This window comes from Apteryx mantelli, chromosome 10 (genome assembly GCF_036417845.1).
Source record: "Apteryx mantelli isolate bAptMan1 chromosome 10, bAptMan1.hap1, whole genome shotgun sequence".
Classification (NCBI taxonomy): Eukaryota; Metazoa; Chordata; class Aves; order Apterygiformes; family Apterygidae; genus Apteryx; species Apteryx mantelli.
The window spans coordinates 1,446,430-1,472,774 of record NC_089987.1 but is presented as its reverse complement, the minus strand read 5'-3'; the positions used below and the strand labels follow the sequence as shown (position 1 = coordinate 1,472,774).

At 69.3% G+C, this 26,345-nt stretch overlaps 4 protein-coding genes across 5 annotated transcripts in view; 3 read left to right on the top strand and 1 right to left on the bottom strand.

Moving 5' to 3' along the window:
* The window catches only part of TANGO6 (transport and golgi organization 6 homolog), a 41,886-nt gene extending 31,296 nt beyond the window's left edge, over window positions 1-10,590 (top strand). The window contains exons 15-17 of the mRNA XM_067302321.1: window positions 5,426-5,577; window positions 7,845-7,958; window positions 10,327-10,590. Coding sequence (XP_067158422.1) covers window positions 5,426-5,577; window positions 7,845-7,958; window positions 10,327-10,503 — 443 coding nt within the window. The 3' untranslated portion in view covers window positions 10,504-10,590. The remainder of the gene's footprint in view (window positions 1-5,425; window positions 5,578-7,844; window positions 7,959-10,326) is intronic.
* A 2,436-nt stretch (window positions 10,591-13,026) lies between these two features.
* HAS3 (hyaluronan synthase 3) lies at window positions 13,027-17,139 on the top strand. The gene is made up of 4 exons (XM_067302318.1): window positions 13,027-13,079; window positions 13,942-14,562; window positions 14,794-14,895; window positions 14,969-17,139. The coding sequence occupies exons 2-4, from the start codon at window positions 13,942-13,944 to the stop codon at window positions 15,890-15,892; spliced, it is 1,647 nt and encodes a 548-aa protein (XP_067158419.1). The 5' UTR covers window positions 13,027-13,079; the 3' UTR covers window positions 15,893-17,139.
* A 169-nt stretch (window positions 17,140-17,308) lies between these two features.
* On the bottom strand, window positions 17,309-18,727 carry CHTF8 (chromosome transmission fidelity factor 8). Of its 2 annotated transcripts, XM_067302320.1 has the most exons (4): window positions 18,491-18,727; window positions 18,288-18,405; window positions 17,950-18,190; window positions 17,309-17,847 (listed from the first exon to the last, which is right to left on the bottom strand). In XM_067302320.1, the coding sequence occupies exons 1-3, from the start codon at window positions 18,511-18,513 to the stop codon at window positions 17,987-17,989; spliced, it is 345 nt and encodes a 114-aa protein (XP_067158421.1). In that variant the 5' UTR covers window positions 18,514-18,727; the 3' UTR covers window positions 17,309-17,847; window positions 17,950-17,986. The 2 variants fall into 2 exon arrangements, with proteins under 2 accessions (XP_067158421.1, XP_067158420.1); XM_067302319.1 differs by having other exon boundaries at window positions 17,309-18,190.
* Window positions 18,728-18,918: 191 nt separating this feature from the next.
* On the top strand, window positions 18,919-25,682 carry UTP4 (UTP4 small subunit processome component). Its single transcript, XM_067302317.1, has 16 exons — window positions 18,919-19,303; window positions 19,387-19,578; window positions 19,661-19,745; window positions 19,827-19,916; window positions 20,191-20,402; window positions 20,704-20,875; window positions 20,953-21,044; window positions 21,382-21,478; window positions 21,781-21,845; window positions 22,443-22,565; window positions 22,800-22,959; window positions 23,348-23,454; window positions 23,727-23,822; window positions 24,267-24,452; window positions 24,887-24,997; window positions 25,489-25,682. Exons 1-16 carry the CDS (start codon window positions 19,145-19,147, stop codon window positions 25,603-25,605), a joined length of 2,064 nt encoding a protein of 687 aa, XP_067158418.1. The 5' UTR covers window positions 18,919-19,144; the 3' UTR covers window positions 25,606-25,682.
* Window positions 25,683-26,345: the final 663 nt, after the last annotated feature.

The following is a 26,345-nucleotide window of genomic DNA, read 5'->3' as shown; positions in this document are numbered from 1 at the left end:
GCCTCCATTTGGGGAACCGCTCCTGCGCGCTGGGTTTGCGTGTGCTTGGAGACGTCTGTGGTCGAGCCGGACACTTGCTGGCCCTGGTGGCTGGCGCCCTGCCAACAGCAGGACCCGCGGAGGTGACAGCAGCTCCCTGGCTCGATGCCTCTAGCTTTTATTGCACTCGAGGTGTATTAAACTTATCTCCGTGCTAAACCACCAGCTGTTCCAGATGAGAGAACATCTGCATGCACGTGTCTGCCCAGTGCGGAAAATGACTGAAACAACAGCTCCCGGAGCGCCTGCCTGCGGCTGCGGTCCTCCCCTCCGGCCAGGGCGCTCCGCAGCAGCGGGACTTGGGTTTCCCGCTACCGCCGGCGCGGGCCGGCCCGCGGGTACCTGCAGCGCGAGCGCTTTGATGCCGCCCGAGCAGCCGGCTGTTGTTGACCCTTGGGAAACCACGCTGCAGGATGCGGCTCAGAGCAACTGCAAGCGCTGGGTGCTGGAGGTGCTGGCAGCCCTGCTCGGCCTCCCCGCGCTCATGGCATTGGGAATTGCTCCTGCAGCTCCCCCGGGGCGGGCGGCGGATGTGGGTTTTCCCTGGCCATCGGCAGCTCCTGCTTTGTTCCGAACGTATGAAATCCCGCTTCCCTCTCGCCACGACTGTTCCCTGCGCTCGAGGGACAGCGCAGGCGTTTCTGCTTGCTGCAGGAGGTCTCTGCCCTGCAGACCGTGCAGCCTGCCCAAGGCCTCCCCGTTCCCCCGAGGTTTGAGAGCAAACGTTCGGCGAGCGTCGCTCCCCAGCCTCTCCTTGCAGGCACGGCTGCCGCAGCGGCTCTTCCCCTGCTTTCGGTAGCGTCCGCGAGCCGTGCTGGCGCCCTCGAGCCGGCCTCCGCGTCTTCCCGTGCCATCGCCTAGGCTGCATCTTCTCTGCGCGCGGAGATTACATGGTCGTTACGGATCGGCGGCTGCGTTTCCCTGCGCCCCTCGTGCCCGGCTGGCCGGTCACCGTCAGCGTCACTGCCCTTCGCGGCCTCCCTCGCCCCCGGCCCGGGGAGCCCCGCGAGTGGTGTTTGCGCCCGGAGCCCTCGCCGCCCCCAGCCCCTCTGCGCGGCACCTTCTCCGGGTTGGGTTTCTCCAGCCTCCTTCCAAGCTGCGGGCCCCGGCCCCGGCTCCCCGGCGCGAGCGGCAGCTGGCGCGGAGCCCGGCCTTTCAAGATAACAACATAATTGTGCTGCGGTGGGTGTCGGGGCTTGATCCTGCTCTTCGGTAGCCGGGAGCCTCCAAACTCCTGCCTTTCTCCTCTCGCCTCCCAAAGCCTGGGCTGCGGCGGTGACTCTGCCCGGCCAGGAAGGTGGGAGCTGGCTCTGGAGATAGGGAAATCCTCGGACAAGGCGTCAGCCAGGGGTTCAGGCCCTATACGGCAGCGTGAAGAGAAACCTATGGAAGATTGCACGGGTTATATGAGCGGAAAAGCGGATGCGTGGCTGGGTTGGTCCCAGCCCCTATGTGCTTGCTTTCCCTAGAGAAGGGCTCCGTCGTGCGTAACTGAAATCCCTTGGGAAGGGGCCGTGGAGAGGCACGGCCGGGTCTGGCGTTCCCGCAGCAAGCGGAGGCGACCGCGGGCTGGCGTCTGAGCCACCTCGTCCGTGCCCAGCTCCGTGTCCCTGGGCTCGGGGGGCCTGCGCCGCCCCAGAGGAGCCCCCTCCAGGGAAGGACCGTCGCGGTGGGGCCCTGCGGGATCCGCCGTGCCCGGGCTCCGCCGGCAAGGCGTTGGGGCGCGTGGGCACGCGCGCGGCGAGCGAGCGAGCCTCCGCCGGCTGCGCTCCCCCCCCGAGCAGTCCCGAGGCCCTCGCGCGGCCTGTCCTCGCTTGCCTGGGTATTTATAGAACAAGCTGCGCTCAGTTTTCTTTCTGTTGCAAAGCTACAATATTCAAGACGAAGAAAGTATCCGGTGCTTCCAGAAACGCTCTGCTCCGTAAAGGAAGGCTGCCGTGATTTGGGCTGCCGCCACGGCTCACTCGTGCCGTGGGACCTCGGCAGTGCCGGCCGCGTCCCTCCGGAGGCGGCTGCCCCCCAGCCACCCACTGTCCCCGCTCGTGCCGTGGGACCTCGGCGGCGCCGGCAGCAGGAGGAGGCTCCGTAGCCCCGGCCGTCCCGGCGCCTCGGTGCTGCCGCCCGGGCCCCGCGCCCTGCGGAGGACGGGCGCTTTGGCTGCCGGCGCTGGCAGCTCCTGGTTTGCGAATGAGGCGCGAGGAGCGACCGTGGTGCGAATAATGAGCTTTCTGCGCGGGATCGGCCCGGGCACTGAGCTGCGGCTGCGTCGGCAGCCGTGATCCCGAGCGATTGCGGTTCGCGGGGGACGGGCGGACGGAGCGGCTGCTCCCGGGCCGGGAGCGGCTCCTGCCCTAGGCACCTCCTGCCCCCGGGCTGTCGCCGGGAGAACGTGTTCCCTGCCCGCTGGGTCCGTCCCGCTTCCCAGGCACAGGCGCAACCGTTCGCCGTGCCCAGCGCGCGCGCTCCTGCTGCGGACGGCGGCGGCGGGGGAGGCAGGAACGTGGCCCTCGGCGTGCGCAGACCGGAGCTGCGGTTGCGGCAGGCCGGCGGAAGCGCGGTGCCGCGGCAGCCGCCCTCGCAAGCCCCGTCAGGACCGGCGCCTGCTGCGGCACCAAGGCGGCTCCGTGCCGCGGTACGTGCTGAGAGCGCCCGGCGCGGAGGAGAAGCCGCACCGCCCGCTCGGCCCCGGGAGGTGAGCGGGGACCGTTCCTCCGACTCCGCTGCTCTGAAAATGGGAGAAAAACGAGCTCGGTGATAGAGGTTAAATTGTTTTACGCCGAGGCTGGAGCAGGAGGCCGGATAGCCCATAAAAGTCCACTCGGTTGATCGTTATCTTCAGCAGGATATTGTATAACCGTCCCAAATTCATGGCTGTGATTTCATCGAGCACGGGTGGCTGCTCAGCGCCAGCAAGGTGCCTCGCTGCCCCGTCCCGGGCTCCCGCTGGGGCGTCTCCGGAGCGCAGGGCTCGTGGTGCGAGGCCGCCAACCGTGCGGGAAGAGCGGGGGACGCCCTTGCAGCAGCCGCCTGCGCTGCAGCCCTGCTTCATCCGCGGCCGCGGCTCGGTGACGCTCCAGGCGCCGTGGGGCCGCTTGGCTCGCGCGGAAGGAGGCAGCGGGACGCGCTGCCTTGGGGCCCTGCCTCCGCGCGGGGGACTGGACCGGCCCTTTGGGCAGAAGGCACCTCTGCGCTTTCCGGGGGCACCTGATCCCGGGTTATTTGCACAGCAGGGCTGGGGTTCCTGGCTTACACTCCGTGGCTCGTGTAGGAAACCACCCTTGGGTGCTGCAGGTCGAGCAGCGGCCTTGGATTGGGAAGCGCGGGAGCCCTGGGGCTTTACAGGAACGGTGTGCGCGGAGAAGCGAAACCTGGCTCGCTGCCTTCCTCCTGCGCCGGAGCGGGGCCACTCGCCCTGCTACGTCCCAGCCCCGGCACCCACGCGGGCAGGGCGGGGGTCCGGCCTGTGCCCCACCACCGGGGCCGCGTGCAGCCCCGCGCCTCTGCCGGCCTCCCCGTACCCGCGCTCCTGCTGCCGGCACCCGCAGCAGAGCTGAGGACGAGTCGGGATCCGCTCAGGGGCTGGGAGGAGGACAGCAGCGAGCCGCCTCCGTAAGCCAACGCTGCTGGTGCTGGGGACGGGGAGCGCGTGGGTCCACGGGACAGCACCGTGCTGCTCCGGAGCCACCGTCCCACCGGGGCAGGGGAGGGAGAAGCTCTTCCCGTCTCCAAGGGCTCCTGACAAATTTGCGTCATTCCAGTCGGCTTTCATGACGGAAGTGTTAAGTCTGCTCCAAGTGTGTCAAGGGAGACGTTTCTCAATCAGGAAGCATTTGCCTTGTTCCCTGCGAGGAAGGTAGATGCTCTGCGCTCTTTCTGCGACTTGAACTTCCAAGCATCTGCTTCAGCTGCCTTAATACCGACTCCCGAAGGCGCGAGCCCAGAGCAGACTGCACTCATGAACGAGCGTCACAGTCCTTGGCATCGCCGCGGTGCCTGGGCTCCCGCACTGCGGAGAAGCCCTGCAGCCTTGCCTTCTCTTCGCCCAGCTTTTGGCTATCTCGTTAAATATTTGGGCTCCTTGGCCCCGTCCCGCTGCCGCAGGCAGCACAGGGCCAGTGGTCTCGGCCCCGGCAGCAGCCACGAGCCCACGCGGGCACCGGGCTGCGCTCCCTCCCTGGCTCCTCCGCGCAGCGTGGAGGTTCACGCTGCGTCCCTCGATTGCCCTTTGATTCATACTCCTCCATCCAAGGCCCCACCATGGTCATGGACCTTCCTCTTCTGTCTCCTCCTGGCCAACCTGCCCACGTCTCATGCCAGAAGGAGAAAGCTTGATGGGATCCCACCATCTGCAGGGCTTATTTCTGCTTCCTCCTCCCATGGCACCTCTGGGCAGCGCCCACCATCTCCTCGGACACCTTCCAGTGCAGAGCAACAACGCTGGAGGAGTTTGTGGAGCTCAGAGGCCACTGGGAGACCAGGGAAAACGCTGGGCTCATAGGAGCCCTTAAAGTGCTTGCAAGATAGCTAGGGCTTTCTTTCCTTCATTCATCCCATGCAAACGTCTCTCCAAATTAACCTTTGTGGGAGCAACCCCTGTTATATGGGAACCGTCCTTGCAAAAAGGTGTCTACGCGTTTGGGAAGGTTTACGGCTGGCTTTTCAGCTCATGCAAGAACGCACCTCCGAGTGTCCTTTTGCGTTGGGTAATTGTGCATGCAGGTCACTGACTGTGCGCACACGTATACCTAATTAGCTGGCTCACACATCCACAGTGTTTGCATGTGCTAATTGGGTGTGGGTTTTGTACAGCTGAACTATCTGAGAATTTGGGCCTTCACACATAATTTTTATTGATCGTTATATTTGTAGTACATCATCTGTTTGAAAGGCTCGGCAGAAGACTGAAGGGAAATGTGATGCACTGAGCAGACGCAGACAAAGGTCTTTGCTCCGGGAGGCATAAAACGCGGCTGATCCACGCCGTGGTGCCGGGTTTGCTCAGGGACCTGCGGGCTTGCAGCTGGAAAGCTGAGCCCTCGTGCCGCGTATCGCAGCAGGGCACCATTAAGGATACGCTTGTGGCTTAACGCGGGTGCAAGGCAGGGGCAGGGGCAGCGGTGCGGAGGGCGCGAGGCCGTCACGCTCCCGCAGCCTGCGCGCGGGGCGAGGGCAGCTCGAGCCGGGAGCCACACGGCAGCCGCCGCCGCCAGCTGGGCTTCGCCTGGCGCGCGGCAGCTCTTAAAGGCTGCGGAGGAGCAAGCCCCACCCCGGGGACGGGGGCTTGGGGAATTCCTCCCTGCCCACGCAGGCTGCTCCCGGCCTCGCGGCCGGCTGCTCTGCAAGCCCGGAGCCGTGCGCTGACCCGCGCCTCTTCTTCCTCTTGCAGGGGACATGGTCTGCAAGCACGGAGACGCCCTGATCCACGCCTTCCTGCGGGGCTCGCGGGACCCGGACAGCACGCTGCGCGCCAGCAGCCTCTCCAACCTGGGGGAGCTGTGCCAGCGGCTCGGCTTCCAGCTGGGCTCTGTGGTCCAGGAGGTATCATTCCCCTCGCTCGTAGTTGCTGCCGGGGTGGGGATGAAACGTGAGTGCCGTCGCCCCGCTCCGCGCGAGAGCCGAGGGCCTGCAGGGGCCGATGGTGCGAGCGGACGCTCAGCCGAGCGTCCTGCAGCCCCGCATGCCCGGAAGCGCGTGCGGCGTCCCGGCGGACGGTGAGGATGGGAGCCCTGGAAGGCAGCTGGGCTGGGAGCTCAGGGACCGCCTTTTATTAACGAGGGCAGTTTGTCATCTGATTGCGGGCTCATTAGACGCTCTCACTTCTAGGTGGGTGAAATAGCCTATTTTTTAATAACTTATCCTGGGAAACGACAGAATGATATTTGCTGGTATTGTAAAGCAAAAAAGTCATTCAGTCTGAAGCAAACACTTGGGAAAATTTAGCCCCAGGTTTAGCGCTGAAAGCTTTATAGGCAGTGAAATAACGTCTCCTGTGCTGCGGATTGGTAGATAGCCCTAAGGAAACGCGGCGGCATCTGCTCCACCCATAATCATTTCGCTGGAGCACAGACCTTCGAGGCACGTTTTGTACCTGCCACAGGCACCTCCTCCCCTTTAACGGAGCTCACCAGCGTCCCGTTGCTGCTCCCGGGGAGCAGCGGTGCCCGCCTTGCCGGGGCGGCGGGAGCAGGCGGCCGCAGGAGCGCCGCGCTGGGGCGTCCCGCAGCCCAGAGCCGGAGGAGCCAGCTGGGCGCGAACAGCTCCAAAACGCACGCCGCGATTGCCCCCGCGCGCGGCTGGAGGAGGAGGCGCGGGGGGCAGCTGCCGGGCTGCGGGGGGAGACGCGCCGGGGGTCTGAGCACGCGGAGGGAGAAGGGGCCGGTGCCGGGCGCGCTGGGCACGAGGGACGCGGTGGCTCTGCTCCGCGGCGCGGGGGCAGACGCGGCAGCACGGCGAGGAGCGCAGCGGTCGTGCTGCCGAGCGCGGTTGGCGTAAGAGCAGAGCCAGCGAGCGCTGCGGAGTCGCAGGCCCGTGAGCGGCCCCGTTTCCCTCTCAGTCCAGCCGGTGGGAGCCGGGACGCCGTGCCGAGCCCCGCGGCGGCTCCCGCAGCTCAGGGAGCCTGCCCGTGCCCAGCTCGCAAATGCCCTGGTGTGGTCGGAGGCGGCGGGGTCAGCAGCAGCCGCCGGCACGGCGCGGTGCAGCGCGGCACGGCGCGGCCGGAGCGCAGGCAGCTGGCAGGGCGCCTTCCTGGACGGAAGTCAAAAGACATAATGAACGTGGGACTCGGGCGGCTGCTCCTGGGTTCCCTTTGCTGCTGCTCACGCATCAATTGGGTAATGACAGCATTTGATGAGATGCCAATGCACCACACATGCAGCTATTTCGGGAACGCGCTAGCTCTTCTAATTCTCCCTGCTGTCACTGCCTATTTGATTAGGCTCCTTTAACTCTGCCTGCTTTTCTTAAATCTTTCAAAGACGGCTGCGTAGCTCCAGCCCGGTGGAAGGTGCTCTGCGGCGCTCGGCTCCCGGCGGCGGGTGAGCAGCGGGGCTGGTCCATGCTGTCCCAGGGCACTGCCTCTCCGGCGGCAGGGCTTCCCAGCGGGCTCTAAGGACACTGCGCGATACGCAGCGGCGTGCCGCAGTGCTCGGCCAGGACTCACTCGCCCGCTGCGAAGGGCAGGCTGGGCTTTGGCGAGAGACTGGAGCTGCTTTCCTTTCCAAAGGGATTATCCCGGGCTCGGACATTGCAGACCGCTGGAGGAAGTTGCCATCCTCCGGGTTTCACTTGCTTCCAAACCACCCATGTAGCATGATTTTGAATGCTGCTGGTCCTGCAGAAACACTGATATCGTTAGTCCTGAGGTGGACTGAGGTTTGTGCTGCCCATTCTGGGCACCAGAAGTGAATCCCCTCGTGTCAGTGCCCTGCAGCGTCACAGGGAAATGCAGGATCCCATCTGCGCGAGGGTCCGGTTCCCGCGGCAGGTTTCTAAGCTTCTGGGCAGGCAGGTTGATGCTGCAGCTCCCTGCGCTGGAGCAAGTGGAGCTCAGCGCACCGCTCGCCTCCTGCCTTGGAGAAACTCCCTGTGCTTAATGCTGCTGGGGAAGTGACTTCCTCGAGGTGCTGCTCATCGCCGCTGAGCTCTGCAGCTGCCCGTCGTGGCCGTGCCCTGAGCAGAGCCCGTCCCAGTCCCTGCAGGCCCAGCGCCAGCTTTGCGGCCAGCGGGAATCCCGGTGCCGGAGGGCTGCCCGGCCCTCTCCGGAGGGGGGACGTTGCACGCGCTCACGCTGCCCCTTGCCCTCGCAGGTGACCTCCTGCCTGACAGCCATAGCCAAGACGGACCCCGAGGCGGAGGTGCGAAGAGCTGCCGTTCACGTGGTGGTGCTGCTGCTGCGGGGGCTCAGCGAGAAGGGCACCGAGGTGGGTCCCCGCGCCGCCTCCCTTCCTCTCCTCCCCGATGGGGTCCGTTTCCTTGCCAGGATGGCCGGCGGCGCCCTTGCGGGCGAGCTGGCCGGCGAGCACCGCGTCCTGCCGCCGCTGCCACATTCCGGTGTGCGGAGCAGCTCGCACAGCAGCCGCCCCGCAGGTGCGGTAGAAAATTCGCGGAGCTGTGATTGCCGGAGAAGCTGCAGGCACACGCTGCCCACGCTGCCCTGGGCCCGGCTCGAGCGCCGCTGTGCGCTGTGATTCCCGCCGCGGCGCCTGCGAGCCGTCCGTCGCAGTGGGAGGCCGTGCGCAGCCTCGGCTGGCTGAGGCACGGGAGCGGCGGATCCTCCCCGGCTACTCCCGGAGCCGCTCACATCCTTGTCCCACACCCCGGCCAGCAGCAGGCTCGGTGCTGCAAGGAGATGCCGGGGGCCGGGGCAGCACCGGGCTCGCGCTCGGGCAGTGACGGCATCTCTGCGCGGTGGCTCAGCCGGCAGCAGCGCTGGCGTTGGCCCCGGCACGCAGAGAAGGACCTCAGGGGAGCGGAAGGAAACCTGGGATACGAGTAGGGAAGCGCTTGCCGCCTGGGCTGTCCCCTCTCCCGCAGCGCTGCCTCTTGCTCTTCCCGTAGCGTTTCCTCCTGGAAGGATCCCGCCCGTGCTGCCTTCCCGCGTTTGGGCTCGCCGTGCTCGCACTCGTTCCTCCCGCCGCGCCTGGCTCCTGCGGCGCTCGGCCCCTGCTGTGGCGCGGCGGCAGGGCGACGGCGGCCATGGGTGCTGCTCCTTCTCCGGCTCCGCGGCTTCCCCGCGAGCCCCTGCAGAGCCCGGCGGCCGTCTGCACACGGGGGCCCAGCACCGCGCCCTCGCAGAGGTTCTGTTTCCCCTTCTCCGACTGGAAGCATCCGAACATCCCTCACTTTACAACTTCGGCAGGAATCGGCTCCGCACCCCCCCGGAGCCCTTGTCCGGGGCGAGTGGGTCTGTCCGGCCTTGCGTCACCTTCTGGCTTTGCCGGCTCGGCACCGTCACTCTTCAGTGAGCTGCATTTCCATTGCAGACCGGGTTCCCCCCGGTGCTGTTCCAGCTCCTCGGCCCTTCCCTGGCTCTCGGTTCCTCCTCCCTGGAGCTCTGCTCTTCCGAGCGCCTGGCTGCCAGGAAGGGCCGGGCCCCGTTCGTGGCGGTGCAGGAACCCGTCCCCAGCCGTGCACGGCCGGCCCCGTTCCTCCGCGCGGCAGAGGCGCGCCTGCCCTCTTATCCCGGCGCCGGCGGCGTGGAGCCGGCACGGCGTGGCATGGGAGCAGCGCCCACCTTGCTGCCGCGGGACCCGGCGCTCCAGGGACGCCCAGCACCACGGTGCCTCCTGCCCGGCGTGGGCAGCCCGCGTCCCGCGCTTGCGGCACGCGCATCCCCGCAGCGGGGCCCTGCCCGGCACCGGGGCCCGTACGGGGGCCATGAGGATGCGGGCGCGGGGCACGGCGATGTTTTTGCCTCGCTGATTTGCTCTGTCCTTCCCCGGCCGTGCGGCGCGTCCCCGGCTCGTGGCATGGCCGGAGCCTCCGTGCAGATGCTGGGGATGCCAGCGGCGGGTGGCAGGGTACGGCCTGCCAGCGCCGGCATCGCCCGGCACCGGCCTCGTGCCCGACGCGCCACCCCGGCAGTGCCAAGCTGCGGAAAGCCGCCAGCTCGCTGCGGGGCCTCGTCCTAAATGTTTTGACTTGGAAATGACCCGTTTCCCGAGGGCTCTGGCTTCCCGGCTTTCCTCCCTGCTTCCTAGCAATGGGTGCGCTGGGGCTCTGTTCCTGGGAAGGAAACGGGCTGTTCCCATGGGAATCCCCGGAGCAGGGCCATGCGGCGCGGCACACCCTGGGGATCGGCCCCGCGCTGCCGGGGATGCCGAGAGCCCGGCAGCCCGCGGGGAGCCAGGGCAGCTCGACGGATGGAGCAGGCAGCTCCCACAGGAGCAGAGCAGGAAGGGCTCCGGGGGGTCCGGACACAGCTCTCGGCTCCCCATGCTGCTCCCCGTGCCATGGCGTGCCGATGCCTTTGGTGCTTCATCCCATTCCCCTTCCTGCTTCGTGCCCCAGCCCCGGAGCTGATCTCCCTGCATTCCTGGGATGCACCTGGAGCTGATATCCCTGCATCCCCAAGACACGTGCCCGGGGCTGGGGTGCTTGGGGAGCCGGGCGCTCGGGGGCTGCAGGGTGGGAAGAGCCTCCTGCTGTAGCTGCTGCTGCAAGTGGGGGAAACTGAGGCACGGGGCGGCGGGCCAGGGCTCGCGGGTGACGGGCTGTGCCGGCCGCAGCGTCCAGGCGCTGGCTGGGGTGGTGTCCGGGCTGACCGCGGCCTCTCCGCTCGCTCGCCAGGTGCTGCGGGACGTGCTGCGGGACCTGTACCGGCTGCTGAAGCACGTGGCGGCGGCCGAGCGCGACGGGGCCGCCGTGCTGCACGCCCAGCTGGCGCTGGAGGAGCTGGACGAGGCCGTGAGGAGGGAGCTCTTCCCCCCGCAGACCCTGCGCAAGAGGATCGTGGTGCTGCCGTAGCAGGATGGAGCCCGGCGCCTGGCTGCCGCCGCGGCCCGGAGCCTCCGCCCGCGTGGCCGAGGCCGGATTAAAAAGAAAAGCTCCGCAGCGGCGTGTGCGTGTGCGTGCGTCACCCTCTCGGGAGTCACGCTGGGTCCGGCCGGTCCCTCTCGCTCAGGGGGCAGCGGCGGGCGCTGGGCGAGGGGGAAACACTCCCAGGTTTTGGGTCAATTTGGGTGTCAGCCCTGGCCCTGGGTGGCGGGAGGTGGAGCCTGGCGGGGTCCCCGGCTCGGAGACGGTGCCTCGGGCACGGCGGGATCCCTGGGGTGCAGGACGGGCCCCTGAAGGGACCCGGGGGCAGAGGTGGCCCCGCCGCCCGTGTCCCCTCCCAGCGCGCTGCTGCGTGGGGGCTGCCGGGATGGGGACGGGGACGGGCAAGGAGCGTCCCGGAGCGGCGGCACAGGCTGAGCCCCCCGCCAAGTTGGGCACTTCGAGCCCGTCCCGGGGGACACGGCGCGGCATTTCTGCGCCCGGCCCCCGTTGCCACTCGGCACCGTCCGCACGAGGGGCCGGGCCACGCGGGGGGTCCTGCCGGGGCAAACGTGCCGCCCGGGGCTGAGCCCCCTGCCGCGCCGCAGGGCTCGGGGACGTCCCCGCGCCGGGCTCAGCCCCGTCCCCGCTGGGGCCGTGCGCGCCGGCAGCGCAGTGTCCTTGCGGCGGCGGCGGCGGCGGCGGCGGTGGCGGCGGCTCCCCCTCGCGCGGCCACCAGCCCCGGTGCCAGCCCTGCTCACCAACGCGGCCGCCGGGCTCTGCCTGCCCGGCCTCGGAGCCAGCCGCCGGGGGAAGGGTTTTCCATGAAAAGTCTCTTTTAATGGTGTTTTCTGGCCTCCTGGCTGCAAATCTGCTTCGGCAAACAAGGAGATTTCTGTGCTGGAGGAGGAGGGAATTTTATTTATACCTCGGGAAGTGTTTCCGCAGCGAGCTGCAGGACGGTGGCGGGCGCGGGGTCTGCGAGCCGCGGCCGCACCGAAAGGTAAGGGGTGCGCGGGTCCCTGCGGGGCCACCCTGTCCGGCGCCAGCCACGGGCACCGGGAGAGCAGCACGGTGGGGACACATGTCCCAGCCCCATCCCCATCCCCGTCCCCATCCCTGTCCCCATCCCTGTCCCTGTCTCCATCCCTATTCCCATCTCCATCCCTGTCCCTGTCCCCATCCCTGTCTCTGTCCCTGTCCCTGTCCCCATCCGCATCTCCATCCCTGTCCCTGTCCCCATCCCCATTCCTGTTCCCATCCCTGTCCCTGCTTCCCAGCAGCTCAGCACCCGCCGGCACGGGGGACCCCATGTTCACCCCGCGTCCTCGCACCAAGGCGCAACCGAGCTGGCTTCACACCTCCGTGCCGGGATGGGGACCAGCCGGGATGGGGACAGGGACCCAAAGCCTCCCGGCTCCCCGTGCCGCTACCTTTCCACTCCTGTCGCATGGGCCTGACGCTGCCTCCAGCCCCGAGCCCCAAAGTGCTGGATTTGAGCCCAAAGCAGGGAGGCTGCGGCTCCTCCGCCCGCAGCGCGGTCCGTCCCCGGGCTGGTGGCCCCGCTGTGGACAGCCCGGGGCGGTGACACTGCGCACCAGGGGGCCGGGGGGCTTCTGTCCCCGGGGTGGCCCCGCTCCTGGCTGTGGGAACTGGGGGCCAGGGCTGGCCCCACGTGTCCCCACGTGTCCCCAAGTGTCCCCACGTGTCCCCAGATGTCCCCACGCCCGCCGGAGGGAGTGGCCCATGGCCGGGGGGGGGGGGGGGACAAGGCGGGTGACCCTGCGGTGAAACGTGGGTGTCAGGAGGACGGCACGGCGGGGACCGGGCGAGGTGGGTGCCACGGCGGGTGGCTAACGGGTGATGGCGGGGCGTCCCCGGGGTGGCCGTCGCTGCCCTGACCTGGCGTGGCGCTGCAGGTTCCCGCGGTGCCAGCGTGGCCCGGTGCGGTGCCGGTGCCGGTGCCGGTGCCGATGCTGGTGCTGGTGCTGAGCGGGGCTCCATGAGCAGTGCTGGGGCCGGGGGAGGCGGTGCCGGTGCCGGTGCCGGTGCTGGTGCCGGTGCCGAGGGAGGTGCTGGGGCCGGGGGAGGCGGTGCTGGTGCCGGTGCCCGAGGTGGTGCCGGTGCTGGTGCCGTTGTGGTGCCGCGGGAGGCGGTGCCGGTGCCGGTGCTGGTGCCGAGCGGGGCCCCGTGAGCAGTGCCGGGGCCGGGGGTGCCAGTGCCGGTGTCGGTGCCGGTGCCCGAGGTGGTGCCGGTGCTGGTGCCGAGGGAGGTGCCGGTGCCGAGGGAGGTGCCGGTGCCGAGGGAGGCGGCGCCGGTGCCGGTGCCGGTGCCCGGGGTGGCGCCGGTGCCGCGGCAGGTGTGGGAGCCGGGGGAGGAGGCGGTACCGGTGCCGGTGCCCGGGGTGGTGCCGGAGGCGCCGGTGCCGGTGCCGGTGCCGGGCGGGGCCCCCGCGGGCTGCGGGCGGTGCCGGCCCCGCCGCGGTATAAAGCGGCCGCGCGGGCCGGGCCGGGCGCACAGCGGCGGCGGCGGCGGCCGGGGCGAGCGGCACCACCGGCTCCTCCACGGTGAGTCCCGGTCCCGGTCCCGGTCCCGGTCCCGGTCCCGGTCCCGGTCCCGGTCCCGGTCCCGGTCCCGGTCCCGGTCCCGGTCCCGGTCCCGGTCCCGGTCCCGGTCCCGGTCCCGGTCCCGGTCCCGGTCCCGCCGGTGCAAGCTCCGGGCGTCGCCGCCCCCGCCGCGCTGCACGACCGGCCGCGGCACCGGCACCGGGGAGGCGCGGGGGGGGGGGCGGGAGGCACCGGGGACGTGGCGGCTGCGGCACCGGGACCCCGGGGACCAGCCCTGCCCGCGGCCGAGCCGGACACCCTGCTCGCCTCCCCGGCACCCCCTGCCTGCCTGCACCCCCCGGCGCCCTGCCTGCACCCCCTGCCTGCCTGCACCCCCCGGCACCCTGCCTGGCCGCAGCCGCCTGCCTGCAGCCCCGGCACCCTGCCTGCACCCGCTGCCTGCCTGCGCCCCCCCCGGCACCCGCTGCCTGCACGCAGCCGCCTGCCTGCACCCCCTGCCTGCAGCCCCGGCACCTCCCTTGCTCGCGCTCTGCCCTGGGGGCTCCCCGGCCCCTGCAGCCCCAGGGTCTGCCACCCTCGCTGTCCCCGGTGCCCGTGTCCCCGGTGCCCGGGAGGCGGTGAGCCGGGTGCCGTTCACTGCCGGAGGGGCCCCGGGGGCCGTGTCCATGTGGGCACCTCCGCGGCGGTGCCCCCGCGCCGGCTCCCGCGTCCCCGCCGAGCCCCGGAGCCGAGCCGTGGCCGGAGCCTGCTGGGCAGGGGGGCACGGGGACGGGCCCCTCCCGAGCCGGTGGCCGGAAAGAGCCGGGGTGACCGGGGTCCCACGCGCCCTGCCATGCCCTGACCGTGCCCGCTCCCGCCCCAGATGCCAGGGAGCCTCTCCACGGCGCTGCGCGTGGTGGGGACCAGCCTCTTCGCCCTGGCCGTGCTGGGGGGCATCCTGGCCGCCTACGTCACCGGCTACCAGTTCATCCACACGGAGAAGCACTACCTCTCCTTCGGGCTGTACGGCGCCATCCTGGGGCTGCACCTCTTCATCCAGAGCCTCTTCGCCTTCCTGGAGCACCGGCGCATGCGGGGCGCGGGGTGCCCGGGGCGGCCGGGGCGCTCGGTGGCCCTCTGCATCGCCGCCTACCAGGAGGACCCCGACTACCTGAAGAAGTGCCTGCGCTCTGCCAAGCGCATCGCCTTCCCCGGCCTCAAAGTGGTGATGGTGGTGGACGGCAACGGCCCCGACGATGCCTACATGCGCGACATCTTCCACGAGGTCATGGGCTCCGAGCGGGCCGGCAGCTACGTCTGGAGGAGCAACTTCCACGCGCGGGGCGAGGGGGAGACGGAGGCCGGGCTGCGCGAGGGGCTGGCCCGGGTCCAGGCGCTGGTGCGCGGCACCACCTACGCCTGCATCCTGCAGAAGTGGGGCGGGAAGCGCGAGGTGATGTACACGGCCTTCCGGGCGCTCGGCGACTCCGTCGACTACATCCAGGTGGGTGCACGGGGGTGGGGGAAGGGCTGCGTTTGGGGGCTGCAGCCGCGCCGACATCACGCCGGGGCTCCAGCCCCCCCCCCCCCCCCCCCCTCCGCGAGCTGCCGGCGCGGCGGGGCGCTGCTGCAGCTCGCCGGCTGTGGCTCAGGCTTGCCTGGCCGCGTTGGCTGGCTGGCGGGCGCGCGTGGGCGGCGCGGCGCAGTGGAGCCCCGACCTTCCCTCTGCTCCCAGGTGTGTGACTCAGACACGGTGCTGGACCCCGCCTGCACCGCCGAGATGCTCCGCATCCTGGAGGCCGACCCCCGCGTCGGCGGCGTCGGCGGCGATGTGCAGGTACGGCGGGGGCCGGGGCGGCGCGGCGGCGGTGGCGGCAGCGGCACCGGCTCTCACGTCCTCTCCTCCGCAGATCCTGAACAAGTACGACTCGTGGATCTCCTTCCTGAGCAGCGTGCGCTACTGGATGGCCTTCAACGTGGAGCGCGCCTGCCAGTCCTACTTCGGCTGCGTGCAGTGCATCAGCGGCCCCCTGGGCATGTACCGCAACGCCCTCCTGCAGCACTTCCTCGAGGACTGGTACCACCAGACCTTCCTGGGCAGCAAGTGCAGCTTTGGGGACGACCGGCACCTGACCAACCGCGTCCTCAGCCTGGGCTACCAGACCAAGTACACGGCCCGCTCCAAGTGCCTGACGGAGACGCCCACCCGCTACCTGCGCTGGCTCAACCAGCAGACCCGCTGGAGCAAGTCCTACTTCCGCGAGTGGCTCTACAACGCCCTGTGGTTCCACAAGCACCACCTCTGGATGACCTACGAGTCCGTGGTGACCGGCTTCTTCCCCTTCTTCCTCATCGCCACCGTGATCCAGCTCTTCTACCGCGGGCGCATCTGGAACATCCTCCTCTTCCTCCTGACGGTGCAGCTGGTGGGCATCATCAAGGCCACGTACGCCTGCTTCCTCCGGGGCAACGCCGAGATGATCTTCATGTCCCTCTACGCCCTGCTCTACATGTCCAGCCTGCTGCCCGCCAAGATGTTCGCCATCGCCACCATCAACAAGTCGGGCTGGGGCACGTCGGGGCGCCGGACCATCGTGGTCAACTTTGTGGGGCTGCTGCCGGTGTCGGTGTGGGTGGCCGTGCTGCTGGGCGGGCTGGCCTACACCGCCTACAGCCAGGACCTCTTCAGCGAGACCGAGGTGGCCTTCCTCGTCTCGGGCGCCATCCTCTACGCCTGCTACTGGGTGGCCCTGCTCATGCTCTACCTGGCCATCGTGGCCCGGCGCTGCGGCAAGCGGCAGGAGCAGTGCGGGCTGGCCTTCGCCGAGGTGTGAGCGCCGGCGTACGGTGCAGGGACGGGGCACGCGGCGCGGGGACGGGGCGGCCGGCTGAGCGCGGGCATCGCCGGCAGGGCCCCGCTGGGCGGGCGCCGAGCAGGGGCGATGGCCAAGTGCTCCCTGGCGCTCATCAACCGTCTTGCTGCTTCTTTTTTTAATTTTTTTTTTTTTTCTTTTTTGTTTCCTCTGTAAGAACCAGGAGCCCAGCAGCTTGCAGGGGCCGGGGCTGCCCGGGCCGGGGTGTCCCGGAGCGCCCGCCGCGGGAGCAGGGCTCGGCCAAGCCCTCGCGCGGCCGCGGTGTTGGCCCCGTGCCCGGGGAAGCCGCGTCCCTGCCGGCAGCGCGCTTGGGGCCGGGGCCTCCCCGTCCTTCGGTGCTTTCTGGGGGGCCCCCGCGGGCCTCCCACGGTGCTATGGAGAAATGGCCACGTGCGCTCCGGAGCTGGCTGCAGGCTCAGCCCGCTCCCGCCGCTGGTGTCGTCCCGTCCTGCGGAGCCGCAGCAAGCCGGTGCCGGCGCTGGCGCGACGCCTTGTCCCGAGGCGGCCGGCGGGTCTCCGCTCGCCAGCGCGGCGCTCCTCCCCTCCCGATGGGGCGCTTCGCTTGCGGCCGAAGCGCCGCGTCCCTGCCCCACGGCCACGTATGTGCGGGCACGTACCCGTGGGCCGAGCATGGGCGCCGGCGGTGGGGTGCCCTCCGGGCAGGGCCCGGCTGCCCTGGGAGGGCAGCACCTCCTCCAGCTTCGCCAAAGAGCCCGGGCGCCCGCTGCCTGGCCTCGCCGGGGCCCCGCGCTGGCACGCACGCGCCCCTGCGGGCTGCGGGGCTCCCTGCGCCTGCTGGCACGTCCCTGAGAGCCCTGGGCGCTGCGGGCGGCCCCGCGCGGGGGGAAAGCGGCAGTCGGGTAGAAATCGCGGTGCTCGGTACCCGCGCTGAGCCCCGCGGGCCCGGTGTGGCTGCCGCCAGGGCCAGGCCCAAGCCGGGCGAGCGCGAGGGTTACGGCAGCACCGGGCGCCGCTCCTGCCCCTCCGCGGGCGAAGGGCCAGGGGTGGCAGCGCACCGCGTCCCACGGCAAGGGCGGGCACGGGGCCGTGTCCCGTGGCGCCGCGCCAGCTGCCTCCCCCGGCCTCTCCTCTGCCCCCAGCCCGCGGCGCGAGGAGGAACCTGGCAGCCGTCTAGACAGCGGGAGGCGCTGGGTTTTGGGCCCGGGCATGCCGAGGCGGGCGGGGAGAGCCGGTTCCCAGCCTTTCCCTGCCTGCCGGGTCCCCCGGCTACGCGCCCGGGCCCCGCTGCAGCTCCCTCCCCTGGGCCCTCTTTTTCAGGGCAAGAACCTTTCTACAGTTGAGCATCTGGGTTTTTTATTTAATACGAGGTTTTTTAGGAGACTTTTGTAGCTGTTTGGTATTTACACTTATTGCCGATTATTTGTAAAACTATTTATTTTTTAATCTGCATTTTTTCATATTTTAAAAGTCTGGTTTTGTATCGCGACGGATTTGTCACAATAAAGACTTGCACAGAGAAAGGCTGCCGTGTCGTGTGTGTGTGGGGGGGGATCAGTGCCCCACTCCAGCCCCACAGCAGTGCCCCGGGCAGCTGGGCGACTCAAGGGCTGCCCCACGGAGTGGGGGCCGAGGCAGGGCTGGGGCCGTGTCCCCCAGCTGCTCGGCCTGTCACCAGCAGCTCTCCGGGTCGCTCTCAGAGGGCGACGTAAGGTGGCAGTGCAGGACCGGCCAGGCTGAGCGCGCCTTGCGCACGGCACAACACAGCAGTCGGTCCCCGGCGCGGCGGTGGCAGGCCAGGCGTCACTGCAGGCCAGGCGTCCCTCTCCTCGGCGGCAGTGCAGCCTCAGCATGGGGCAGCGGAGCCGGGGCAGAGGCTGGAGGCCACCTGCCTCTGCCCCCAGCTCTGGGGCTCTCCGGCACAGGGGCGGGAGGCGTCTGTGCGGGGACCCGGCACCCTGGGAAGGGAAGCGGACACGCGCCTTCGCGCCTGGCCGCTTGGGGAGGGCAGGTCCCCGGGGCAGGGGACAGTGGCGGCGGGGAGCTTGGGGACAGCTCACCCCCTCGGCGGCCGGTGTCCGGCACGGGCCCAGGCCCTCACGCCTTCTTGGGCACGTTGGTGATGATGGGCTTGGGGCGGGTTTTGAAGAGAAGCTTGGTCTTGATGAGGGCGGTGACGGCGTAGCGGGCGGGCACCGCCGCGGGGCCGGGCTCCTGCTTCACCAGCACGGCGAAGGGCTTCTCCAGCTGCAGCACCTTCCCGTAGAGGATGTGGTGGCCCACGATGAGCACGGGGACGCCCTGCGGAGAGAGGGGGGAGCGGCGGCGGGCGGGAGGCGGCAGGGCCCCGGCGGTGGGGCAGGGCATCCCGGTCCGGGGGCCGTGGGGGGCTCCTCACCTCGCGCGTGTAGTGCAGGTCGCCCAGGAGGCTCCCCGGCAGCCCGCCGCCGTGCCGGGGCTCCAGCTCGCCCTGCAGCTCCACCAGCAGCCATTCCGCCGGGCCGCCGGCCCCGCCGCTGCAACGGGACAGGCGCCTTTACCGGGGCAGCGGCCGCCGGGGGGGCCGCGGCGCTGCCCGGGCCGGGGGGGGGGGGGTCTCACCTGGAGATCACGATCTGCACCATGCTCGGGGCTGCAGGAACCGCCGCCGCCGCGCGTCAGCGACCGGCTCCGGCCGAACCGGGCCGCACCGAGCCGAGCCGCTCTCCCGGGAGCTCCGGAGACCCCCCGCCCCTGCCCGGGGCCTCCACACCCCGCTCCCGGGCCCGGCTCTCCCGCTCCGCCCCCCTCACCGGCGGGCGGCCCCGGCCGGAGCGGAGCGGAGCGGAACGGGGTGTGTGTGTGTGTGGGGGGGGGGGGGGTGGTTTCCCGGTCACCCGGCAACAAGCCGAATCTCCCGCCGCGCTGCGCTTCCGGTTCCGCTTCCGGGCGCGCGGCCGGGCGCACTTCCGGTTCCGGTCGCGCGGCGCGCACGTGGGGGAGCGGCGGGAGGCGGAGCGGGGCGGGGGCGGGTCGGAGCGGAGCGGAGCGGGTCGGGCCGGGTCTTACCGTGCCGGACCGGGCTCTGCCCTAGCGAGCCGCGCCGGGCGTGACCGGGTTCTGCCTTACCGGACCGGGCTCTACCGGGCCGCACCGTCGGGGGCCGCACCGGGCCGTCGCGGCGGGCCCGACCCAGCGCCCCCCGCAGGCCCGGCCGGTACCGGGGCCGCCCCCCCGCGCTCCGTCGGGCCGGTGCCGGTGCTGGTGCGGGCCGCCATGGGGGAGTTCGAGGTGCACCGGGTGCGGTTCTTCAGCTACGTGCCGGCGGGGGTGCGGTGCCTGGCCTACCACCGCCGCACCGACCGCCTGGCCCTGGCCCGCACCGACGGCGCCGTCGAGGTCTACAACTTCGCCGCCAACTACTTCCAGGAGAAGGTAACGGGGGCGGCGGGTCCTGGTCCCGGTCCCGGTCCCGGTCCCGGCAGCGCCCGGCGCCCGCTCACGCGCGGCTCTTCCAGGCCATCCCCGGGCACGAGGCGAGGACGGTGGAAGCGCTGTGCTGGGCGGCCGGTGACCGGCTCTTCGGCGCCGGCCTCGGCGGCGACGTCAGCGAGTACGACCTGGAGAGGCTGCGCGTGAAGCGCTCGGTGGACGGCTTCGGCGGCCCCATCTGGAGCATGGCGGCCAACGCCGGCGGCACGCGGCTGGCGGTGAGCGCTGCCGGGGGGCGACCCGGCCCCGTCCGGGCGGAGGGAGGCCTGCCCCGGCGCTGACCCGAGCCCTTCTCCCCAGATTGGCTGCGAGGACGGGTCGGTGAAGCTCTTCCACGTGGTGCCTGATGGAGTCCAGTTCGAGCGGAACCTGGACCGGCAGCAAGGTGAGTCCCGGGGCGGAGGGGACGGGGGGCTGCGGGTGCCGGGGCCGTGTCTGGAGCTGCTCTCTCTGTCCTTCTCTGCAGGCCGCGTCCTGTGCCTGTCCTGGCACCCGTCGGAGACTCACATCGCTGCCGGCTCTGTCGACCTCCTCCGCGTGCTTGACGTCGGTTCGGGTAAGTAGCTGCCCGCAGCCCAGGCGAGCCCCGCTGGGCAGCGCCGCTCCTCTGGGGCGGCCTCTGTTCTCCCAGGAACGCGAGGCTGGCACGTCCCGTGCCGCGGGGCCGCTGCTCCGAGCGGGGAGGCGGCATTCGCAGGTCCTGCAGCAACCGAACGAGTCCGCCTCAGCAGCCCCCGCGCGGGGGAAAAGGCCCCGAGCCGCTGAGGTTCTCAGCTCCGGGCGGTCCTGGCTGCTCCCCTCTCCATCCCCAACTCTTTTCCCTGTCTCAGGCCGCACCGTCCAGCGGATCATGGTGAATTACCACGTGCAGAAGTCCAAGAAGCGCGAATGCGTCGTGTGGAGCGTCGCCTTCCTGTCGAGCGGCACCGTCGTGAGCTCGGACTCGTTTGGGAGGTTGCAGTTCTGGGACTGGGAGAGAGGGACCCTGCTGGAGTCGCACACCGTCAGCACCTCGGCCGTCCTGTCCCTGGCCGTGTCGGAGGTACGCGGGTGCCCAGGCAGGCGCTCCAGCGCCCCGGGGTCCCCCCTGGCTCTGCTCCGACGCAGTGGAGGTGCTCAGCCAGGCGCGCTCGCTCCCTGCTTGGGTCCCTTTGGAGCGGTCGGCTCGGCTGGCACCTGGGTTGGCCGGAGCAGGGCTATGAAAGATGCGGCCGGTTTCGGCCTGGTTCCTGGCGACGCCAAGCTCTGCTCTCTCGCTTTCCTTCCCGTCGGCAGGCCTTGGCCTGCGTTCGCGGGGCGGGCAGCCTGTGCCCTGCGAACCAACGCTCCGTTTTCCTCGCCAGAAAGAAGACAGCATCGTTGTGGGCACCTCAGCAGGGGCCACGTACCAGTTCCAGCTGCTGCCAGTGAAGATGGGCAGCCAGGACAAGCACTGGGTGCGGACGAAGCCCTTCCAGCATCACACCCACGACGTGCGAGCCGTGGCGCACAGCCCGACGGCTCTCATCTCCGGAGGTACGGGCTGCGAGGAGGGCTCGGGTGACAGCACCTCTGCCCCCGCGCTTGCTCACCTGAGCTCTGCCGGCGTCCAGGCCTGGATGCCCAGCTGGTGATCCGTCCGCTCATGGAGAAGATGCAGAAGAAGGGTTACGAGGCAGCGCTCCGGAAATTCACCTTCCCCCACGTGAGTGTTGCCCCGAGCAGCGTCTCCGGCCTGCTGCCGAGCGCCCAGGGAGGCGGCCAGCAGGGCCAGCTCTCCTGCAAGAGGAGGCTGCCTGCTTCATGGGGGTGGCCGGTCTCGGCCTGGTGGGCCTGGCAGCTCCTGCGATGGGGTGGAAGCTCCCTGCCAAGCTTGTCTTGCCATCCCCGTTGGGTCCCGATCTCTGGGCTCCCATCCCATCAGACCAGTTCCTCCCTCTCCCCCTCCCCGCAGTCCCCAGCGCCCCAGGGTGTTTTGGCTTTGGCCCAGCCTCTTCTTGCAGGCCTCGGGTTCACCATAGCCTGCCCATTTCTGACCGCAGCGACGCCTCGTCTCTTGTGCCAGGAAAGCCCGGCTCCTTCTCTTCCAGTTCTCACAGCACCTAGAGCTCTGGAAACTTGGCTCCACCGATGAAAGCGGTGAGTCGCCTGGCCCTGCTCCCAGGGTGGCACTCGGAAGCCCCTGTCTTTAACCCCGTAGCAGAACCTAAAGCGCCTGAAGGCCCTGCTGATGAGAGCAGGCACTTGCTCCTACCTGAACTGCTAGCACCGGGCTGCGTGCCGGGCGTTCAGCCTCGGGGCCAGGCGGGGAAGGGCCTGGGCTGTTCCCCGGTGCTCGTTGTCTGGCGCAGCTCCCCCCGAGACCCCCGGTTGCATCGTCTGACAGCATCCGTGCGCTTTCCAACGTTGCTCATGGGCTGCGTGGTTGTTTCTCGTCCCAGGAAAGGACGGCGAGGTCCTTCCCGTGTGCCGCGCGCCCGAGCACCTCGTGCAGCTCAAGAGCAAGGTAAGGCTGAGCGACGGCTGCTGAGGCAGGGGCTGGGGGCCAGCAGGTTTGCAGCCCCGGGAAAGATGTGGGGCCTGCAGAGCCGCAGAGCGAGTCTCGGTGTTTCCTGCGCCTCTGCGACAGAGGCCTTGTGCCGAAGGCTTCCCCCGTGCTCTCGCGTGCGGTGTCTTCACGCCCCGGAGGAAGGTGTGCTCCGGGCTGCAGCGGGGCAGGGCCGTGCCACCTGGTGCCGAGAGCTGTCACCATGTTAGTCTGTCACCTTTGGGTGCTGGGCTGGAGCTCCGAGCCCGGGGCTCTGGCTCTGCTGGGCGCAGGAGGGAGCTGCCCGGGAGGCCGTCCTTGCTGCGGGTGCTCTCTGGCGCTCCTCGCCTCCCCCCCTGTGATGGGACGAGCTGCGTGTGCCAGCAGAGACCTGCCGTGGAGCCCAGCCCTGCGGGGAGGCCTCCGCGTGGTTGGGGCGCTTTTAAAGCAGGGCCTGCCTCAGCTCTCCCCGCCACCACAGTCCCGCATCCCCCGCCGGGCCTTCGTGTGACGGGACTAACTGCAGCGGGGTGTTGCGGGCCGCCCAGCCCCTGCTCAGCACCTCTGCGGTTCCAGGGACCGGAGCACATCTACTGCAGCTGCGTTTCCCCCTGCGGCAGCTGGATTGCCTACTCCACAGCCTCCCGCTTCCACCTCTACCGAGCACAGTATGAGGGTGACAGCGTCAGCATCAAGAAGGTGAGGGGAGCAGCAGGCTGTCCCGCTGCCAGGGCCGGGGTGGGCGGCTGCAGGGTCCCGGGGAGCCAGCGCTGCCCAGGGAGCTGGGTTTTCCCATGTGGGACCCCGTGCTGACGCATTGGGAGCGAGGGTTGCTCCCGGCACTGCTCGGATGGCGCCACTGGCCTGAGCAGGCTCAAGGCTTGTCGGCAGCGGTAGGTGGCTGCTAACTCCGCTTTCTCCCTCCTCTGCCAGGTCGCCAACGTACCCAAGCTGCTGCTCCCGGCGTACCAGCTCCAGTGCTCTGCTGACTCCGGTAGCCTCTTTGTCGCCTCCGATCAAGGCTCCGTCCACGTGCTCCAGCTCCTGGAACCAGGGGGCTGCAAACACTTGCACACGCTTCGGCCGCCGTCAGGTTCGTGCTGCTGAGGCTGCGCTGGGCAGGGGCACAGGGAGGAGAGCAGGTCCTGGGGGTCCCGGCTCCGTGTCCCCAGCCCCCCTCGGAGCACCATGGGCGCAGAGGGGTGCGTAGGGCTGAGCCTGTCTGCTCTTCCCTGCAGCGGTGGTGGCAGGTCCTTTCCCCACCGCTGGCAGCCTGTGCGCTGCGTTCATGTTGCCCTCCTAGCGCCGGCACGGACGGGTGAGCAGGGCGCCCGGGGCAAGCCGTGCAGCTGCCGCCTAGCCCAGCGTCCTGGCCAGATCGGCAGGAGGGACGCGGGTTTGGGACGTCCTCTGGGGGTGGATTTGCAGCCCCGAGCGGGCTCCCGAGCACCCGTTAGAGCTGGCGGGCGGCGTTCTCGCAGGGACCCCGGAGGCCGTCTACCTGCTGGCGTCGAGCGCGGATGGGAACTGGCTGGCTGCAGCCAGTGGGGACTGGGAAATCCACCTCTACAGCTTGAAACGCTTCAAGGTAAGCGCCCGCGCCGGAGGGAGCTGCAGGAACGGTGCTCGCCATCCCTCCGCCTCGGGATGCACCCAGCCGCGCTAGGAGGAGACCATGGGCTCGGCATGGGCCCCCATCCCTGGGAGCAATCCCTGCATCCCTGGAGCAGGCCTGGGGATGGGTGCACAGGAAGGGAGGGAGAGATCCCAGGATGGATGGGGAAGAGGCTGTGGGCGTATGGGGGGCAGAGACAGGCCCCGTTTGCTCCCTTCAGGGTCTTGTTCTCTTGTCCCTTTCAGCATCACTGCACGGTGCCCACGTACAGCTGCGCGGTGACTGCCCTCGCCATCCACCCCGTGACCAACAACCTTGTTATCGCCTACTCGGACCAGCAGGTAGGAGCTCTCCCTGCTCGCAGGCCCCATGCTCGCTCCTCCTGCCCCGTTTGGCCCTGGAGACTCTTCCTTACGGCTCCGTTCCTGGCTTGGGGCTTTCCGGCTGCACTGCTCCGCAGCAGAGCTGCGACTCGGGGGCAGAGGCTGGAGCTCAGCGACGGAGCCCAGCCGGCCTTCGCTGGCCGCGTCCCGAGCGCGAAGCAGCCAGTTAGCGCCTGCTGTCGCTGGTAGCAGCCTGTCCCCACGACGCGCTCGTGGCCTGGCTGGCTCGGGGGCTGCCTGCGTGTGCGTTGGTGCGGGGCGATGCCCCGGGGAGGAGCGAACCTGGCACAGGCTGGGGTGAGGGAGCTCCCTTCCCTCCCGTCACGTCCCCAGCGGTGTCAGAGCGGGGCTGCGGGGCCGGGGTCGCTGAGCTGCCCCATCTGCCCTCTCCTGCCTCTGCAGCTGTTCGAGTTCAGCATCCCCGAGAAGCAGTACACGGCCTGGAGCCGCACGGTGCAGAACAGCGGGCTGCACAAGGCCTGGCTGGAGAGGGACTCGCCCATCACCCACATCGCCTTCAACCCCAAGAACCCCTCGCACATCCTGCTTCACGACGTCTACATGTTCTGCGTCCTCGACAAGTCCCTGGTGAGCCCAGCCTGGCGCCTGCCCAGGGAGGAGAGGGGAAGGGGATGCTCCTGCAGCCCTCTCCAGCTCTGCCCTCCTGACGGTGCAGAGCACGGGGCCACCCACGCCCAACGCGTGCCACCTGCCGGGCGCTGCTCTGCTGGCCAAAGCGGTGGTAGAGCTTGGCCAGCACTGGCCAGGGCAGGGAGGGCGTGGGGTGCGCAAGGCTGTTGGAAGGGGGATGAAGGGGATGTCGTGTGTCTGTGCCAGGAAGAGGCCTGGGCTTGTGCCCAGGTCATCTTCTCAATGAACCTGGGACCCACTGGAGTGGCTGTTCCTGCTCCTTCCATGAGCGGGAGGAGGGACCTGCGTGTGGCTCTGAGGAGCACAGGGACGGCGGGAGGCGGTGGTGACTCCCGGGCAGCGTTGATGTGTGCTGTGCGCTGTCCCTGCAGCCCCTGCCTGACGACAGTGCCTCTCTGATGAATCAGAGCGCCCTGAAGCAGCTGCCGGAGACGGCCAGGAAGAGACAGCTCCACGCTTTCAAGATCTGCAAGAAGTTCCAGGTGGGTGTTGCTGTGCACGTGCTGCCTCTGAGGAGGGGTGGCGTTGAGGAAGTGGGTGCCCTCGGCCCGAGGGAGCAAGGAGGCTGCCGCGATGCTGTCGGGATGCCCTGCTAGCTGGAAGGAGCCATGGGTGCAGAGATGGTCCTGCTAGGCTCCCTTCGTCGCTGTTTCTGGAGCAAGATGCTTGCTGTCCTGGCGTAGTCTGGACGCAGCCTTCCTGAGCTGTTCCTCAGCGCTGCTGGCGTCATACGTGCTCTTGGCGCGGCAGAGCAGGGCTCTGAGTCTCTGCGTCCCCATCACGGTGCTGCCGCTTGCTGTGATCTCGTGGGCTCTGACCTTCCCCAGCAGCTCTCTGCAGAGCCACGTCCCTTAAGCAGCGTCTCTGGTTAAGGCTAAGCCAGAGCTGGCTGCAGGGCCAGAGGCAGAGCAGGGAGAGACATTGCTCTGTCCCCGGCAGCGCTGTCATCTCCTGTCCCCTCCCTGCCCTGCAGCCCCTGCTCTTTGCGGATCTGCTGGACGAGAACTGCCTTGTGATGGTGGAGCGGCCCATCATGGACATCAAGACCCAGCTGCCACCACCCATCCAACAGAAGAAATTTGGCACCTAAGAGCAGAACAAGCTGCTCCAGCCACAGAAACTGTGTATGTTGCTTTCCTAGGATGTTGTAGTAATAAACCCCGTTGTTCTGTAGGGCTGCGTGCTCGGGGATCATCCTTGCCCTTTGGGGCTCCCCGCTGTCCGAGCAGCAGCAGGTCAGATCAGCTCTGGCCTGAGCCTGTGAATCAGGAGCCAAGGACACCTTTGCCTCATAGGACTCCTCTGGTCATGCCTGTCCTTCTGCCTGGGTTGCTCGTTGGCAGCGGCTGGGGGCTGTGAGGGCTTGGCATCGTCCCAGATCTTCTACCTTCTCTGTGGCTGCTCTTCTGGGAAACGTCAGGCCCCGACGTTGGTTTCTCTCTCCCGGTGCTGGCCCAGCCAGCTGCAAGATGGGTTTTGTGACTGCTGGGGGACAGAGGGGACTCCTGTCCCCTCTAACAGCAGTCACGTTCACACGTCCCACCAGGCGGGATGCCCCGTGAGCAGGGCTCCGGATGGACAGATGGGGACTGCCAGTCCCTGCCCTGCCAAGCAGGTGCTCAGCACCCATGTGCCCCGTCCTGATGCCTGCTGGATGCGAGCAGCCTGTGCGCTGTGCTCCTGCTCTGTCTCAAGAGAGGGTCGGACAGAAGAAGCCCTCTGGTGTCACCGAGCCAGGCCACCGCCGTTTTTGCAGTGCTTGGGCTGATGGTGGCAGGGATGTGCTGCCACGTGCCAGCGCGTGGAGCAGCTCTCCTGCCCCTGGCCTTG